General features: G+C 34.7%; 2 protein-coding genes across 2 annotated transcripts in view; both read left to right on the top strand.

Moving 5' to 3' along the window:
* Positions 1-816: 816 nt before the first annotated feature.
* On the top strand, positions 817-2,208 carry LOC131522288 (E3 ubiquitin-protein ligase NHLRC1-like). The gene has a single exon (XM_058747689.1). The coding sequence runs from the start codon at positions 853-855 to the stop codon at positions 2,035-2,037; it is 1,185 nt and encodes a 394-aa protein (XP_058603672.1). The 5' UTR covers positions 817-852; the 3' UTR covers positions 2,038-2,208.
* Positions 2,209-5,670: 3,462 nt separating this feature from the next.
* kif13a (kinesin family member 13A) overlaps positions 5,671-19,312 on the top strand; it is a 74,293-nt gene continuing 60,651 nt past the window's right edge. The window contains 2 exon segments of the mRNA XM_058746755.1: positions 5,671-6,124; positions 6,313-6,403. Coding sequence (XP_058602738.1) covers positions 6,070-6,124; positions 6,313-6,403 — 146 coding nt within the window. The 5' untranslated portion in view covers positions 5,671-6,069.

Here is a 19,312-nt window from a genome sequence, read left to right as displayed (position 1 = left end):
AAAATGTGAATTGCTATTATAGAATTTTAGGATTATAGTGAATGATATCATATAGTGATTATATAGAGACAATTTTCTTTATGCAAAATATGAAATTCTCATATTTTTACCACTTATTATTAATGATAATACGGACTATAATTGCTCTTGTACAATTTTATGATCATAGTAAATAATGTCAAAATGAATATATAGACAAATTTCTTTATGCAAAATATCAGATTCTCACTTTTGTAATGCTTAATGATTATAAAATAGATTTTAATTGCTTTTGTACAGTTTTATGATTGTAGTAAATATACAGACTATACCAAAATTCCCTCTTGAAATGTTTTTTAATTATTATAATGATAATTATTATTATTACTATAAATAATAATAATACAGATTTGAATTGATTTTACACAATATAGTGAATTATCACATTATAGTGTATATACACCATTTTTTAATGCAAAATATAATGTCTAATGTTTGTTTGTTTGGTTTTTCGTTTAATTTTGAGATGAAACAGAATCCAGGCATTTCTTTTCACCTAAGTGTAAAATATGTATTTCTGTGGTATCATAGCTGTAATCGTGACATTCAATCAACCAGTGCTTATTATAGATGATATTTGTACATGCATATTAGACTTTTTAAATTGAATTAGTAATAGTAAAAATGTCTTTATATGAACATGTTGAAAGGTTTCTCTGCTGTTCAAATGTAAAGTGATTTTGCCGTCTCCCACACGAGGGCAGGACAGACTCTCAGCTCATGTTCATACAGTCACATGATCATGTTTGCTGTCGTAAAGCTCTCTCTCATCCCCTCAACCCATTTTTGCCAGTCATTAGGCCAGTATTTAAGATGTCCGAGACAGCCGTCCCATCATGTATGAGAGCCGAAGACGTCCTGACAGAGATCCAGTCAAACCTGCTGGAGTGCAAAGTGTGTTTTGAGATGTTCTCCCTGCAGAAGCGTGACCAAACGGCACATAATCTTCCCTGCGGCCACGTGCTCTGTCTCAAATGCGTCTGTGCCTTGTCTCACCCCGCCCAGAAGAAACTGGAGTGTCCTTTTTGTAGGAAACTGTGGGACGTTGGCAGCACCTCGGAATGCCGTGCGCTTGCAGATCTCCAAGAGCTTCTTCTGTGTGAATCTCGTCCTAAATCATCCTTTGATCATCAAGAATGGATGGAAAGCATGGGTTGGGGGACATTGCATCTCCATTCGGCCTTTGGAGGATGGGGAACGATGGTCAACCCTACTGGAATGGCTGTGGACGAAACATCAGGACAGATCCTAGTGGTGCACGATGCTGAGAAACGAGTCGTTGTTTTTGATGCACAAGGAACTCTTTTAAACGTCTTTGGGCGGCCATCCGAAGTCTGTTATCCACTAGATGTTGCGCTGACCAAAACCGGACACGTTTTGGTCACAGATGCTGGTGACCAGTCACTCAAAGTCTTCACGTCCAAAGGCCATTCTTCGACGACCGTTCAAGGTTTTCGACTGCCGTGGGGTGTAGATGTGGACAACCGTGGACGAGTTTTAGTGACCGACGCTCAGTTGGGAACCCTAAACCAAATCGTAATGGACTTTTCTCATGGCGTGGTTTTAGCTAACCGAGTTGTTTTGAAAGAACTGATGCATCCGCGTTCGGTTGCTTCTTGCAGAGCTTCGGGAAACATCGCAATCGTGGAGCGACTTCGGAGCAGCTTCACGCTGAGGATATTCAATAGTGACTTCGTTCCTTTGACGCAGGTGGACGGTTTCGGTCTTCATTTGAAGAGTGCTTTGAGTTTGGTTATATCTGCGGTGGCTTTTGATAGAAATGGATACGTGATTGTTGGGGATGTGCAGAATGGCATGGTTTGGAGTTTGGGAAATCCACAGAAAAACCCTGCGCTGACTCCGCTTGTGAGCGGCCTGATGCGTCCAGCTGCGTTGGCTGCGACGGCGTTGAACATGCTTGTTGTCTTGGACAGTGGTGATCATGCGGTCAAGTTCTACACTGTGGATGCTGAAGACTTGTATTGTGATCAAAAATGAGCATTGCTGAGTAGTCTTCAAGTGAAGACTTGCTTACAAATTGTAATCAGTTACTTATTCCAAATTACATGACGAAAATTGTAATTAGTAGTGTAATCTATTTGCAAATTACTTTTGATTATTTTTAGATTACTTTTGAACTGTGTATATGCAAACGTGTTACTTATTAACTAGTGCTGTCAAACGATTAATCGCGATTAATCGCATCCAAAATAAAACATTTTGTTTACATAATATGTGTGTGTGCACTGTGTATATTTATGTATATATAAATACACACACATACAGCATATATTTTGAAAATATTTAGATGTATATATTTATGTTAATATAATTGATATTATATATAAATCTGTTTAATATATAAAGAAAATATTTTTCTGAAATATATACATTCATGTGTGTGTATTTATATATACATAATAAATGTACATAGCACACATTCATATATTACGTACACAAAAACTTTTATTTTGGATGTGATTAATCGCGATTAATCGTTTGACAGCACTAGATATATTAAATTTATATGAATATATATATATACATGCAAATACATGTAAATATTTTCAAATTATATGCTGTATGTGTGTCTTTATATACATAATAAATATACACAGTACACACACACATATTATGTAAACAAAAACGTTTATTTTGGATGCGATTAATTGCGATTAATCGTTTGACAGCACTATTATTAACTTATTAAAAAGAGCATTGCTGGGTAGAGTTATTTACAGATTGTAATCTGTTACTGATTCCAAATTACATGACAAAAACTGTGGTTAGTAATGTAATCAATTGCATTACACATCTTAGGTAATCGAATCAGACTACTTTTGGTTACTTTTAGATTACTTTTGAACTGTGAATATTCAAATGTTTTACTTATTAATTTATTAAAATGAGCATTGCCGAGTAGATTACTTACAAATTGTAATCCGTTATGGATTCCAAATTACATGATAGAAATTGTAGTTAGTGACGTAATGCATTACATTAAGTCTTGGGTAATATAATCAGATTACTTTTAGATTACTTTGATTACTTTTGAACCGTGAATATGCACATGTTGCTTAATTATTAACTTATTAAAATGAGCATTGCTGGGTAAATTACTTACCAAATTACATGACAAAATTGTGGTTACTAATGTAATCTATTACACATTTTAGGTAATCTAATCAGACTACTTTTGATTACTTTTAGATTACTTTTGAACCGTGAATATGCACATGTGTAACTTAATTATTAACTCACTACCATATTATCTTAGAGGGGCTTCAAATAAATGTATTAGGTGAAAGAGGTTCACAAAAAAAGTTCCCTGCTTTACATGTAAATAAGAAATAACATGAATTTGTGCATTTTAAAGTTTGAAAGACAAAAGCCTTCAAAACACATAGTAACACACGGTTAAATAACCCACTGAGTGATAATTCAAATAAAAATTAATGTGTTCATCAGTAGTTGATGCAATGTTGAAATTTTGAGATAACACTTTTTAAAACTGAAATGATTTTTGTAATTTCAGTGGTCAAATGCTTTGTGGCCTCTCAGCTTTCTGTGTAACTATGTCCTCCTGACTACTGACTGGTCTTTGTGTGAATGCCAACAAATCTGGAAGACTTTCTGAAAGTATATAAGCGGTAGATTTTTTTGGAATCTGATTACGGAATCCAGATTACATGTAATCAGTTACTACCCAGCTCTGAAAAAGAGAAGTTTAAATGCACAACTAATTACAATCCATGCATATTTTTAGGTGGATTGTTTGTGAGTTTAGGTTTGGTGGGATAGTGGATAGTGGTTTCTAGAGTTCACGTTTATTGGTCAAATTGGGATTTGACTTGTTAGCCTGCTTTAAGGACTCGTGATATTACACACAATTTATGCATGAGCATAGAGTGTACAAAATGTACATATTGTATTGTATAATGTACGTATTGATCAATGCACTCAATTTCAGGTTTCTCCAATGGGACTGTTCTTGAATTTTAACTCTAGTAAGTAAACTGTAAGTCACTTTGGATAATTAAGTGTATGTTAAATCTACAGTTCACTTTTTCCTTTCTTATTATGTTTACAGTGTGAATTCAATGATTTGTATGAGTCAGCCTATCAGTCATCCCTGATATTCATTGTTGAAAAAATTCAATCACTGGTTCACATTATATATAAACTGGCATGTCATTCAATTGACTAATAATAACCAAATTGTCAATTGATATGTAATTTAAACTAACTTTTTTTTTCATGGGATCCTGGAACCTAAAATTGGTGAAATTGTTTGGGAACCGCTTGACAGTCATTGACACGAATTATGACTTTAAGTTGCTGCAGGGCAATATTTAATCAAAGTCATTTTAAATGAATACACGCCCAGCATAGCTCTTATACTGGGCGTATGCTTATTTAAAATTGCATCCATTAAATAATTTGATTAATTCTTAATGTTTAATCCACAGTGATTAAAGCAACCCTAGAGGAATCCCATAATCTGCTCTGCTCCATTTCCCCTGATCGTACCAGACTGCTGTTGTCGTCACAGCATGTTATAAAGCACTTCTAACTGTAACTCACATCTCAGTGAAAACAACCCGCACTTTCTCTAGAGAAAATCAGATTAATGTGCTTTATTGTCATGACAAAACTGTGCATTAGTATCGCTAAGTGTTTGCATTTGAGCTGCATACAATGAGAATAGTGCAAAAAGAAGTATGAAATAATATAAAATGTACAATAATATATAAGTTATAAAAATTTAATATTTCAGAGCACTCGTGGTTATATGTAAAAGACCTTGGATTGGGCTAAAAATATATAATATCATTATAATAACAATGTCGTTAAAAAATATAGTGCAAATGTACAAATAGATGTAAATTGATATATTGCAAAAAAAAAAAAAAAAACATTTTAAGCATGCATAAATCTATTCTTTTAATTAAAATATACAATGTCATTATAATATCAATATTTGTGCAAATGTTATCACAAATAGCTGTAAATTGATGTTTTTGAGCATGCATTTTATGGAGTACCATGATATTACCATCTTGAAAACATACTATAAGTGGCGTATATACACTTTTTATTATTTGCATTTAATATATACATAGTTATATTTCAGTTGTCTTCATTTTCTTTAAATTCATGCATTTTATGGAGTACCATCATACTGTATCATCAAAGTACCATGATATAAAAAAAACAAAACAAGTGGCACTTTTAATCTGCATTTAATGTTGACGTAATTATACTCTGATTGTCTTAATTTTCTTTAGATGCTGCTTCTGTAATTTATTTATTTTATTTAATTTGGCATTTCTTATAATGTCAATAACATAGTACAGTGTAAAATGAGAAATTGATCATTCATTACCATTATCTAGCTATTTTTCTTTTATCCGACACTTAAAACTGACTTTTATTAATTGATTCAGGCATATGAAATCATATTTATGAATAAAACTTTTAATTGAGATATTTCTGCATGTCAGTAGCCTACTTTTTCGAAAGGGGAAATCAACAAATGAGAAGAAACATTTAAAGTGCTACATAGTAGCATAAGTTTATTGATATGAGACACAAGGTAAGGCTGTTTCTCCTCCTCTTCTAACACGACCAGTCATTTTATATCGCCATGTAGGAGCTACACAGGTCGTTCTGGTCTCTTTTAAACTCATTTCTTTCATGCATATTCATGCACACTGCACATTTGTGTGTGTTTTTGGGGTCAGTCGGCGGAAGATGGCGGTCTGGATGATGCTGGAGCTGCTCTCTCCGCGGCGGAGGATCCTTTATAACCACACACACTGAACTCAAACACAACACAAGTCTCATCTGGATTAATATTCACTGCTTTTTCCGCTCGGGTATGGACTGTTGGAGTGTTTTAGCAGGGTACAAGCACCTCAGACGTTTCTGTGGGAGACTTTGCAGGGAGTTTGATGTTATTATTCTGCTAGCCGTGCGGAGCAGCTAGCGGCTTTCTCCTCCACTTTAAAGCCTTAAAATTGTGCAAAAATGTCGGATACGAAGGTAAAAGTGGCGGTTCGAGTCCGACCGATGAACAGGAGAGGTAAGAGACGATTTAAAGTAAAAACAAGCATTAGTATTTCAAAACTAAATCTGTTTTTTTGCCGGTAATAAGTTGCTGTAGCTCAGGTATGGTTCACATGAAGTGTTACGTTTTAATGCATACTTCTTGATCAGTTTATAAAAAGAAATCTAACTTTTAGTCGAGTTTTAACAACTTTTGGCTTGCAGAGATTGAGCTCAGCACAAAATGTGTGGTTGAGATGGAGGAAAACCAGACTATTCTTCACCCACCGCCCTCCAATGCAAAAGGAGAAAGCAGGTACAGTCATATAATCACTGCATGTTTAAGCATTAAATGTGCTTTTTTATTGAAGTGACATGTTTGAGCCGTGTTTCTCCTCATTGTAGGTGAAAGCTGTCAGTCCGAACCCTCTCACAAATTGCCTGCATGTGTTTTTGCTGAGATTTTTATCAGGGCAGAAGCGTCACGTTGCTGCCCGGAGGAGTTTGATGGCCCTCGGCGGTCAGATGCATGCTCACAGAAACTCTGCTTGGGTTTGTGTTCATGCAAAAGTAGCCGAAGTGAATGCGGGGCCCGTTCTGGGCGTGTTCTCGATGGCCTTCGCTGGGAAACTTCTGCGCTGCTGTGAAATTCCTGGACAGGCCTCATGTTTGCAGCAGTGCTGAAGTTCAAGATGCCGTGCAGTAGATAACCGTTGCATGCTTTTATGCAAAATGAGTTTGGCTCATGCTGATATGGATAATTAGAGAACAGGGTTGCCAGAATAATATGATATCATATTAGAAATATTCTGCAGTTTGGAGTGTACAAGTGATAAGTGCATTGACATATATTTGCTGGAGCAGCTCAAACATGGACATTTAATTATGCATATGTGAGCCTGGAGCACAAAAGCAGTCATAAGCAGCACAAGTTTATTTGTAGCAATAGCCAACAATACATTGTATGGGTTAAAATGATACATTTTTCTTTTATGCCAAAAATCATTAGGATATTAAGTAAAGATCATGTTCCATGAAGATATTTTGTAAATTTCCTACCGTAAATATATTAAAATTTCATTTTTGATTAGTAATATGCATTGCTTAAGACTTAATTTGGACAACTTTAAAGGCGATTTTAGTTGTGTATCAGCCAAATATTGTCTTATCCTAACAAACTATACATCAACAAAAAGCTTATTTATTCTGCTTTCATAAAATTTATCCTTATGACTGGTTTTGTGGTCCAGAGTCACATATTTGAATTAATGCATGCGTTTAGCCAGGAATACTTGGACTGACACTTTATTGCATGGAAAAATACAACACCTCTATTTATGATACATGGAAGAAAGAAAGTCACAGAAAGTGTGGAGCAATAAGAGTGGATCATGACATTTTTTTTTTTTTTTACCATGGTTTACTGAAGACACTCACTAAAATCTCATTCAGTGTAAATAGTTATATAACAAAAAATATAACATATAACAAAAAAATCTTGTCAGACGTATATTAAACCAAGAATCATTAGATGACATTAAAAGACTATTTAAGGATTACAGTGCAGCTGCCAAATGCTAATTAAATGTCATTTTAAATCTTTACCAATTTTTGCCACTATCCTTCAGACCGCTAGGTTTTACCCATTTGTCAGTAAGAAGTTTTAATTGTTTAAATTATAATAAAATTTAGTATGATCACTTTTTTCTTTTATATATTTGAATAAGTACAGGTCAGAATAAGTATGTTTAATTTTTACATAAACTTTTTTTTTTGACATTTTATTTTCACAAATGTTATTTGAAAGATTAGACACTTTACTTGAGTTTTAATATGTTTCCTTTATATATAAAATCACTTTTGTAAATTTAATTTGATGCAGTTACCAAAATGTGGTGTCTTTGACCCATTTAAATATATATATATATATATACACACGCACATATATATGCAAATGCAATGCCATAATATGTCTATCTACTGTACAACTGCATATATACAATATTTACAGTGTGTGTGTATGTATATATATATATATATATATATATATGTGTGTGTGTGTGTGTGTGTGTGTGTGCATGTGTAAAAATTAATTTACAAAAAAAAAAAAAATGCTGTTAAGGTTTAGAGCTGATAGAAGCGAGAGCAGTGCTTCTGTTAATTGGCAAATCAGTCATGATTATTGGCTGATGCAATTTTTGCCTATTAAGTTTCGTGTTCTGTCACTAATTCAAATGAAATCAGGGACAAATGCGCTTATATGATTTGTGATAGCAAGGCTTGGCTTTGTGTCCTAAGAATAACTAAAATGAATCAAAACAGTATAAGTACAGTATAAATATAACCAGTCAGTCCGGTCCACTTTTCTCTTCCACCGCTGTAAGTGATTTTTTCATTAGACTTAGTGCAACTTTAACATAGTCAGCACATTCATTTGCTTTGTTTTGAGTCTGGTGGTTGAATGCTAAATAGCACAAGTAGTTTAAGCAGTGATGAGAATATGATCTTCAGGTTTGTGAACTGAAGTATGCGTGAAATGTTTCACTGATGCGATACTTCATGTTCATTTAACACCTACAGACATGTGACATACTAAAGCCATGTTGAATGTTGGTTATTACAGAATCAGGTGCACATGGAATCTGAGCTTAATTTGATTGCTTATGATTCATTCATTTCTACAAATCTCCACCCTGTTTATTAAATATTTAAACTACCGTATGAATACAGTACTCTCAGCTTCGTTGAATCAGTTGTTTTCCTTAAAATCAGCATGGAAATCCATCTGAGCATCTATTGCATCTTATAGCCTAATTTTAGTCACGCTTAAGATTTACTAACAGATTGCAAGACCTCTTTTGGCGTTAAAAACTACTGTCAGGATTTACTGAAGACACAGTGAGACATTAGCAATGAAACGGCATGGATGCGGTTAATTTTGAGGCTGATCTTTGCGTATGCATTTGTAGAAGTTTCACTTTCATGCACAACATTTATGGGATTAGAATGTTTGATTTAGTGGTTGGCAATAAGTTTACTGGTATTTGCACCATTACTTAACGCCCAAAAAAGCATGTCTTAACCTATTTAGTGCCTGTGTTGTTAGTAGATTACACACCTGATTATCACCGCCCCTGCAGGTTTTTATTTTTATTTTTTTTGCTCTGCTCTTGGTGGATTGTGTTGGTCATCATGGAAATGATCTGACTATGTTCTTTAATTTGTGCATTGTCAGTAGAACTTTCCACTCCCATCTGCACTTTTATAGGATTGCGATCTGATGCTAATATGCCCTGTTTAGTAAATCTGCATAAACTGTAACTGCATTGCTTATTTAGTCAAGTTTAGTGTCATATTTTGCATTTCCTACAGTAAGTGATTGGATGTTGCATTGACTCAAGGGCTTTGGATCACAAGCTATTGGATCTCATGATCTCATGAACTGGGTTCAGTTCATGTTGCCCCAAGGTGAGACAATCTGTGAGAACAATAGATGTTTAATGCAGTCCGAGCTGCAGCGCTGCAGTCCAGCATATGTCATGTTTGCATGGTCAGGCAGGTGAAAGAACAGGTAAGCATCATATCGTCTTACACTCGGGATGTGAAATGGAAAACAATCAGGGCCTTGATGAAGCTGGAAATAGCAGCCAGAGGAAATGCTTATGTTCAATTTCACGCAGTTTGAGGAAGCATGAATTTGGAAAGCTAGAGAAGTCTGTTAGTCAAGCTACTCCTGAGACAAAAAATATTTATATTCAGGCTTTAGTTAGCCAAAAAAGAACATTTTGTCATCATCCGTTCGTGCTGCTCCAATCTTTCTTACATTCTTCCATGGATCATAAATGGAGGTTTTTCCATGCAATGAACGTGTTAGTATTCCTGGCCTTATTCATGCAACGATTAACTCAAATGTAGGTAATTAAAAGTCCATGTTTGAGCTGCTCCAGTCTATTAGTCAGCACATTTCCATTTGTAGTCAAGCGTTAGTTGGATTGCTGCCATTAACTCTTATTTAGCACATATTTAGTGCTATCTGATATTAATTTATCCGGAACTACACGAGTCTATGCAATTATGAAAATTCCATATTTAGCAAAACATGGGTCGCAGATCTGTTCTGATGGGTCACGAACAGCAGGGAACAAACGATGATAAATGCAAATAATACAATTTAACTGACTAAATAATCTTGCATATTTGGGAAACGTCAGTTTTTTATTGTTGACATTGAATTGGTTTCTGAAATCTTTAAAAATCATTGAAAAGTATATAATAAAATGTTTAGTAATATTATCAATTTAACTGCACTGACACTATCAGATGAGAACAATTTACTAAATTGTTAATATATAATTTATTAAATTGTTCTTGTGCAAATTGTCACAAAAATGATTTTGGCTTTACAATTTTAACTCAGAAATTGCTAGTAAAATTCACAAATAATTAATTCAATGCATTGAATTAAACGTGAAATTTTTAAATAGCGAGACTGAGAGAATTTTCTTGTAAAACAATTCAATCTAATCATTATTGATTTAAAAAAAAAAAATTTATGAAACAAATTTTACTGTGAAATTACTAGTAAATGTTTACAAACAAGTGAGTAACACATTGAATTAAACATGAAATTTTGAAGAACAAAGAATGAAATAGTATTTGTTTTTGTAAAACACTTTTTATTTACATCTTTAAAAAAATAATTTTCTTCCATACACTGAAAGAAATTTGGTGATAAAACAATTAAAACAACAAAGAAATGGTAAGTAACATTGAATTAAGAATTGAATTTTGAGGTTGAAAGACTAAAATAGTATTTTCTTGTAAAATGCACTGTAATCTTTAGTTACAGCATTGAAAAATCATTTTTACAGTGTATCTGAGCTGTTGCATGAATGCAACTATTTACATAAGAATAATTTACATATTGTGTTTCTTAAACGAGACCCATTAATACCTACGCTTACAGAATGTTTGCAATATTCTGAGCTGCTCTCTGTAGTTTGCTTACTGTAAAACACTTGAGTTTATTATTCTATTTAAGTGCAGTAATAAAGCTTGTCTGAGATCCAGCAAGAACGTTATTCCTCTCAGACTGTGATTACATCAGTGTAGAAAACCCCAGACTTTCCCCTGCGGCCGTATGGCACCTGTTCAGGGTGATGCATGTCATATTTCATGCTTTATATGTCAGCAGCACCCAAAAAACCTACAGGGCAGAGTCACGGGAAGCCGATTAGACCTTTGTTTGAGTTGTTAAGTGAAGTGTTGTGTGGGCTGAATCTGCAGTAATGCCTTCTAGTTTAGGTTACAATTTGATGTTTGTGAATTAAAAGCTTGTCTTTTCAGTGGTTGCATTGAAAGCGTATAATGCAACAGTTTTTGCTGCACATTTTTGGTGCAAAACAAGCTAGATATGCTGTGAAATTCTTTTTAGTTCACACAAATCCCACCAGGATTAATAGTCTTTTTAAGCTCTCACGAGATGTTTGCATTGAGCTCATTTGATAATTGCGCTGAGACGTGACTTTAGGGCATTTTTGGAGTCAAGTTTCCATTCTGTGAGCCTCTTGAAGTTTGAAATATGAATCTGTGAAAGTATTCGAAGAAGGAGTGATGGTGACAGAGAAAAGGAGCAGCACCGGAGGGTGTCGTGTTGAAATACCTGGGAATACCGCAGTGCTCTTTTAGTGGACGCTTTATTTACAGGAGCTGCTGTAAGAATTACTGTAGTAGTGAGATTGCATTGCTGTGTATTGTTGTGTTTGTCTTTTCATAGTTGGTGATATTTGAGCAGATTGCATTTCTGTTTGGTGGCTGAAGTGGTGCAGAAGTCACGTACTTCATCTTTAAACTTTTAATTTGTTTGTTTGTTTGTAAAATAGATATAAGGCCCTTGTGTAATGCAGTGGTTTCAACTGGTTTGTTGTGACTTAAAGGAATAGTTCAACCAAAAAATTTACATTTGTTGAAAATGTACCTTCAGGCCATCCAAGATTAGGATGAGTTTGTTTCTTCATCAGATTTGGAGAAATGTAGCATTGCAATGGATGCTCTGCAGTGAATGGGTGCCGTCAGAATGAGAGTCCAAACGGCTGATAAAAACAGCATAATAATCCACACCACTCCAGTCCATCAGTTAACATCTGGAGAAGACAAAAGCTGAAACAAATCCGGCATTAAGATGTTTTTAGCTAAAATACGAGTCCATAATAACGCTTCCTCCAGTGAAACAGTGTTCTGGTCTGAATCAGGAGAGAAATCTGCGCAGATCAAGCAGCGTTTACAAACCAAAACAGCTCTTAACAAATATGTGGCTGGATTTTGATGTGAGAGACAACAGCAGATGCACCTTTTCACTGAAGGAAGCATTATTATGGATTATAGAGTCGAATTTTAGCTAATTCTGACGTCTCATTCTGACGGCACCCATTCACTGCAGAGCATCCATTGCTGAGACACTGATGCAATGCTACATTTCTCCGAATCTGATGAAGAAACAAACTCATCCTAATCTTGGATGGCCTGAGGGTGATCAGCACATTTTCATTTTTGGTTTGATATGCCTATTCCTTTAAGAATAGGTTGCAGATTGGGTTATTGAATTGAATCAAACATGATCTGAATAATTGAATTTGTTTAATAATTGATGGATTTTACAGCATTAACAATGTTATTTCTCTGTTTATTACAGTGACGCTGCTTTGAAACAAACTGCATTGTATAAAGCGCAATAGAAATAGATGCGACTTGACTTGCATTTAGGATGAACATGGTCTGTTTTGACCGCAGTGTGTTTTGTGTGGTGAATTATTGGCTTCTCGGAGCATGAAACCATTGAAGTATCATTGGATTTTGGGTTTGGCTGCCATCGGCTGCTGATGATCGCAGGATAGAGGAAGTAGTTACGTTTTCCCTATTGGTTTCCCAGCTCTACTTCCTGTATGCCGCCTCTTCTTAGTGTAATGGGATGATGATGAGCTAATGAGTGAGAGTGTATTTTCATCTGATAATTCCTGCTTAAACTCGTCACCTTGTAATTTTCATCTTATCTCTCGCATTCAATCACGTCAAGTCATTTCCTTTGCCCCGGAGGAGTGACGGTATCTGAGCGCTGAAGAGGATGATGGGATATATGCGGCTAAAGCAGGGCATGCTTGTGCATGTATCAGTGATGTGTAATAACACATTACATCTGTTGTCATTAATGCTCCTACTTCCCATGTAAACATCTTCAGGCTATTACCTGAAACTCATTTTATATATTTTTTTGTTTTTAATTCTAAAAATGTTTTAAAAATTGAAATAAAGCTAAAATAAATCATAAATATTGGAAGTAAAGCTTCTAAACAAAAATTAACAATGTGGCCTGTGCAAATTACTGAAATAAGTTTAAGTTGAAGCGCAAAAATTAACTAAAACTAGACTAAAATTAAATTAAATTAAAAATTTTATTTTGAAGAAGCGAAACTGATAAAAGTGAAAAAAGCACATAAAATATTACTAAAAATAAATTAAAATGAAAACTGAAAATATAAAAATAAATACATTTATGTTGAAATACTAAAATAGAAAACTAAACTAAAACTGAAATAAAAATAAATAGTAATATTTTATGGGAAAAAATGAATAAAATGACAATTAAATTACTAAAAATGAAACTAAAATTAAAATGAAAAGTGAAAATGTAAAAATAAGTTTAGGTCTCACACTTAATTAAAATTGAAACAAAAATACATTTTAATTTAAATAGTAATATTTAAAAAACAAATAAAAATGACAGAAGCACAACAGTATTACTAAAAACTCAAATTAAAACTGAAAAGTTTAAGTACTAAAATTAACTGAAACTAAACTAAAACTGAAATAAATTCTAAATAATAGTATTATTTTATTTAAAAATTTTTAATAAAAATGGCAAAAGCACATAAACTGAAAATATACAAATAAAAGCTAATTCAAAACAATAATAATTCTAATAGCATATACAGTAAATAATACTAAAACAGCACTGGGCAGAAGAATTTTTTGAACGTTGGCTTTTATTATATTGCTGTTTTATTAAAAACAATAAGCTGCTGGTTTAACCTGAATTCCTGGCTGAAGCCTCTGTTTCACTTTAATTCATAAGAGAGACTGATTCATTGAAATGTGTCAGATAAAACGAGCGATGAGCTTCTGTTCATCATTCAGACTCGTCTGTGTTTGTCTCCTCAGTGACAATGCAGGCTTCGCTGGTCAACCTCTGGAATGCATCTTTTGTCTCTGCGTGTTTTCCGGCGTATTGTGTGTGAAAAATCAGCCACGTACACAATGCAGAGCTTCAAGAGTGACACATTTAAATGCGCTAGAGTCCCGATCCGTGTGAATATGTCAAACAGGAGTCGCTCCTCGCATGCATTGGTTGAATGACCAAAGTAATATTAGGGACCAGAGACACATTACCAACCATTTTAGTTGTATTTGTACTGCTTTCAGCAGAGGCACCATGTTTTGTTCAATTTTATAAACTGTTGTCACAAAAAATTTTTTTAAAGGGAATGAATTCACTTGTTAAATGCATTTGTCACACTTTACTGAACGCTCTGTGAAACCAGGGTTATTATTGGTAATTAAAAGCATAGAAACATTTTATTTTATTATAGTTTTTTTTTTTCTAAAAACATTATTGACAGTTTTTTTTTTTATTATTATTATTAAGAAAACATTAATTTCTTAATAAGAGCTAAAAAACATTATTGACATCATTTTGCGTCAAAAAAATGTATTTAGAAAACATTAATTTCTTGAAAAACATTAATGACACAAAATGTTTGTGCCAAATATTTTTTATTAAGAAAACATTCATTTCTAGAAAAACATTATTGACATAATGTTTGTGCCAAATATTTTTTATTAAGAAAACAAACAAACATTAAACATTTTTAATTTGCGTGCAATAATGATCAACATTATTATGTCAGCAGAGCTCATCAAAATAATGTTTGCAACTTAAAAGTGATGCAATAGAAGAACATTTCAAAAACCTTTCAGTGGACTTTCAGTTCTGAAAGTGATTTTTCATTTTAATGATCTAAAAATGATCTGTTTTCCACTATAAAGGACCTTTTGTTCAATGGAAAGATTCAGTGGATGTTTATGATCAATGTGCATGAAGAACTTTTATATTTAGTGTCGTTTCAGTTGTCTTAGAAGGTAGTTGCCTATGTAGGCAGCGACGCAGCTCTGTAGTTTTGGTTTTGTGAGGAGTTTGGATCTCAGTCGTGTGTTTAGGAACTTTGACTCACCAGGCGAGTGATTGTGATGATTTTAATGTTGATGTTGCTCAGTGACAGCAGCTGCCAGAGACCAGCAGCGCTCTCAAACAATCAACTTCAATAGCAGAGACGCCCTCGTTATGTTTCATGATTTCAGGGGGTTATGAAAACATCTGCTGCGACAGTTCTTCCATCCGTCTGACTCACTATTACTGAATCAATCAGTGTGATGAACTGGAGGAGCTGACGTTGATTCCATTGCATTATTAGGATTGTATTGTTTGGTGAACACAAGCATGAGTATTAGATATAATCCGCTTTCTCACGAACTAACTAAACCGCCATCGGGTTGACGCTAAAAGCTGTAGTATGAAATCATCCTAATTATGACATAGTCAGTGAGAATTTATCACTCATGTTAAATGTTATATAAAATAGCAACCGACAGATCTTCAATCACTTGGATTTGAAGCAATTTTTTGCTTCTTGACCTTTACATAAATGTGTCAGTGCTGTATTTAAATGCAAAAGTCTGAAATTATTATCAATTAAATTTATTTTTGTTGGTGAATAATGACAAATGTTCACTACCATTCAGTGAGATGTTTTTGAAAGAGTCTCTATAGTCAACAGTCCTACATTTGTTTGATCAAAAATACAGTAAAATTGTGAAATATTTAAAATAGCTGTTTTCTAAGTGAATATCTGTTAAACTATAATTTATTTCTGTGATGCGCAGCTGAATTTTCAGCATCATTACTGCAGTCTTCAGCGTCACATGATCTTCAGAAATCATTCTAATATGCTGATTTGCTGCTCAACATTTCTATCAATGTTGAAAACAGTCGTGCTGCACAATACTTTTGTGGAAACTGTGGTACATTTTATTTTTCAGGATTCACAGATGAATAGAAAGTTTAAAAGTAAGATATAAATGTCTTTACTGTCATTTTGATTACTCTTTAATGCGTCCTTGATGAATAGAAGTATTCATTTCTTTAGAAGAGCTGGGCGGGACGCTGTAGTTTAGCTTTGTTTTAGCTGTGAGACTGATTGCTCTATGGGAAGGGCAAGTTTCTTCCTTCCTGATGTGGCTTGTCATGTCCTCTCCTTTGCACTATTATGCTCTGATGAATAAAAATAGAGTGTGAAACATATGGTTTCCATACCAGCATGGATTTGGTTTGCGTGCAATTTCTCAGTAAACAACCATTAATTAATCTCTGAAATTTTAGTCAGTGCTGGAAAGCAACATAAATTTGATGTTGCAACGTTTATATTTTTTGGTCCGTTTCCAAAATGTCAAACGTTCTGTCAGTTGCGACTGGAAACATTGTAGCAAGAGTTTCATTTTTGGAACATTCCGAAAGTTTGCATTCTTGAACATTTCAAATGTTTGAATTCTTGAACATTCCACACATTTGAATTGCTGCAGTGATTGTGTGTGATTTCCTGCAGGTTCAGCATCTGCTGCGAGTCTAAAGCGGATTCATTATTCTGTCTTTGTGTGCTTTTGGCTGCAGGAGTGAGAGAGTCAGGGATGGGAATTGGAAGGAATTTTAAGATTCTGGTTTTGACTGCAAACAAGTCATTTTCAGAAGCCTTAAAGGAATAGTTCACCCAAAAGTGAAAATGTGCTGTTAATTTGCTCACCGTGTAGATGTAGGTGACTCTTTCCTTCAGTTGAACAGTAAAGAAGATTTTCAGCTGAAACCGTGATCATTGCTGACTCATAAAATGCAAGTCAATGGCTGCCGGAACTTTGAGAGTCAAAAAAACACATCAGGCAACACAAAATGAATCCCCGTGACTCCTGATGATATATTGAGGTCTTATGAAGCAAAACGATCAGTCTGTGCAAGAAACTCAACATTATTTACTACGTTATTACCTGTAATCCAGAGCTTCAGATTTAGAATCAGATACGCCACTATGTTGGTTCATTTCGAGCTCGAGCCGAGAACTGTTTCAGACGCTTTGGTCCGATTTGGTGAACCAGTTCAAAAGAAGGATTTGTTTGTGAAATCACTCCAAACCAATTGTCTGAGGCTCTGGATTACAGGTAATAATGTTGTAAATAATGTTCAGTTTCTTCCACAGACCGATCATTTCGCTTCATAAGACCTCAAGATAACGTCAGGAGTCACTTGTATTAATTTTGTGTTGCCTGATGTGCTTTTTTGACTCTCAAAGTGCATTTTATTAATCACCAAGTACCACTAAAAAAATTTTTTTTACTGTTCTACTGAAAAATATAAACTCTTGGATGGCCTGAGGATGAGTAAATTAACAGCACATTTTCATTTTTGGGTGAACTGTCCCTTTAAATACAATATCACACATTAACAAGTTAAGATCTGCTTCAGTGAGAGGTTGATTCAGACCTGTAACTGATGAGAGTCATTTGTGCACTTCATTGTACTGGATGTTTGTTGTGTGACCAGTGAGATCTGTGCAATAGAAAGAACAGGTCAGGACATGAAGATCGTTCTCTTCTGATTCTGTGGTCTGCTGAGTGATGATTCAGTTGCCTGGATCGTGAACTGACCCACTTCTCATTAATCCGACTCCTGATGGAGGGAAACCCCTGAAAATATTTCTTTCCATTCCACTCCAGTAACCTTTCAGTGAGTCTCTGCTATTCTTGATCATGTATGAAAACTGGCGTAATATAAAAGTACACAATTACTGCATAGTGCAGCGTTTACTCCAGATGTTTCTGTGTTTCTCTGATTGTGTAATTCTCTTAGAAGACAGAATGTCTGCTGTCAGAATGCTTGTATAAGAAATGTTCACCTTTAAGAGATCTTTTATGTACAATATATATATATTAGTGGTGGGCATAGATTAATTTTTTTAATCTAGATTAATCTCACTGTAATCTTGGAATTAATCTAGATTAATCTAGATTAAAATGGCTCATTTGAATTCTGCCAAGTAGATCAGAATCTGTAGTAAACAACTAGCAGTCATCAAGAATTTAATATTGATAATAACATTGAAGACATTGTATGATTATTCCTTAAAGATAAGGTTTTAATAGTTTTAGTAGTAGTAGCCTATTACGTTCTGCCCAATGTCTTCAAGTGAAACCGAACTTTTATTTTGACGGGTTGCCGTGAGGATAGTTTTTCTCAAATGAAACGCTCGAATGCTCATGAAGTGACTCTCAGAGCAGTTCTGGAGATGTTGTTCGTGTATTTATGTCCTCATTTAGTGAGCTACAGACCGGTTTGCCTTCTTCCTTTCATTGCAAAAACACTTGAACGAGCTCCAAGAGAACCAAGTCTCTGCCTTTCTCACACAGAACAACCTCCTCGACAGCTACCAGTCTGGTTTCAGAAGTGGACATTCAACCGAGACTGCCTTGCTCTCAGTTGCTGAAGCCCTAAGATTGGAAAGAGCGGATTCCAAATCTTCTATACTTATCTTGCTGGATCTGTCCGCTGCTTTTAACATGGTTAACCACCAGATCCTCCTGTCAACCCTATTGGTAAAGGGCATCTCAGGAACCACACTCCAGTGGTTTGAGTCTTAGCTCTCAGATACTGTAGGTCCTTTAAGGTATCTTGGAAAGGTGAGATGTCCAAGTAGCAACATCTAACTACTGGAGTGCCTCAGGGCTCAGTTCTTGTACCATTTCTCTTCTCTGTCTACATGGCATCACTGGGATCTGTCATTCAGAAACATGGCTTTTCATATCACTGCTATGCTGATGACACTCAACTCTACCTCTCATTCCATCCTGATGATCCGACAATAGCTGCTCGCATCTCAAATTGTCTAACAGACATTTCTTGCTGGATGAAGGACCATCACCTTCAACTCAACCTTGCCAAAACAGAACTGCTTGTGGTTCCATCAGACCCATTGTTTCATCACAATTTCACCATCCAGTTAGGCACATCAACCATAACTCTTTCTCAGACCACATTGCTAAAACTGTCCGGTCCTGCAGATTTGCTTTATTC

Source organism: Onychostoma macrolepis, chromosome 16, assembly GCF_012432095.1.
Source record: "Onychostoma macrolepis isolate SWU-2019 chromosome 16, ASM1243209v1, whole genome shotgun sequence".
NCBI lineage: Eukaryota > Metazoa > Chordata > Actinopteri > Cypriniformes > Cyprinidae > Onychostoma > Onychostoma macrolepis.
The sequence above is the reverse complement of the archived record's forward strand: the minus strand, read 5'-3'. Positions and strand labels throughout refer to the sequence as shown.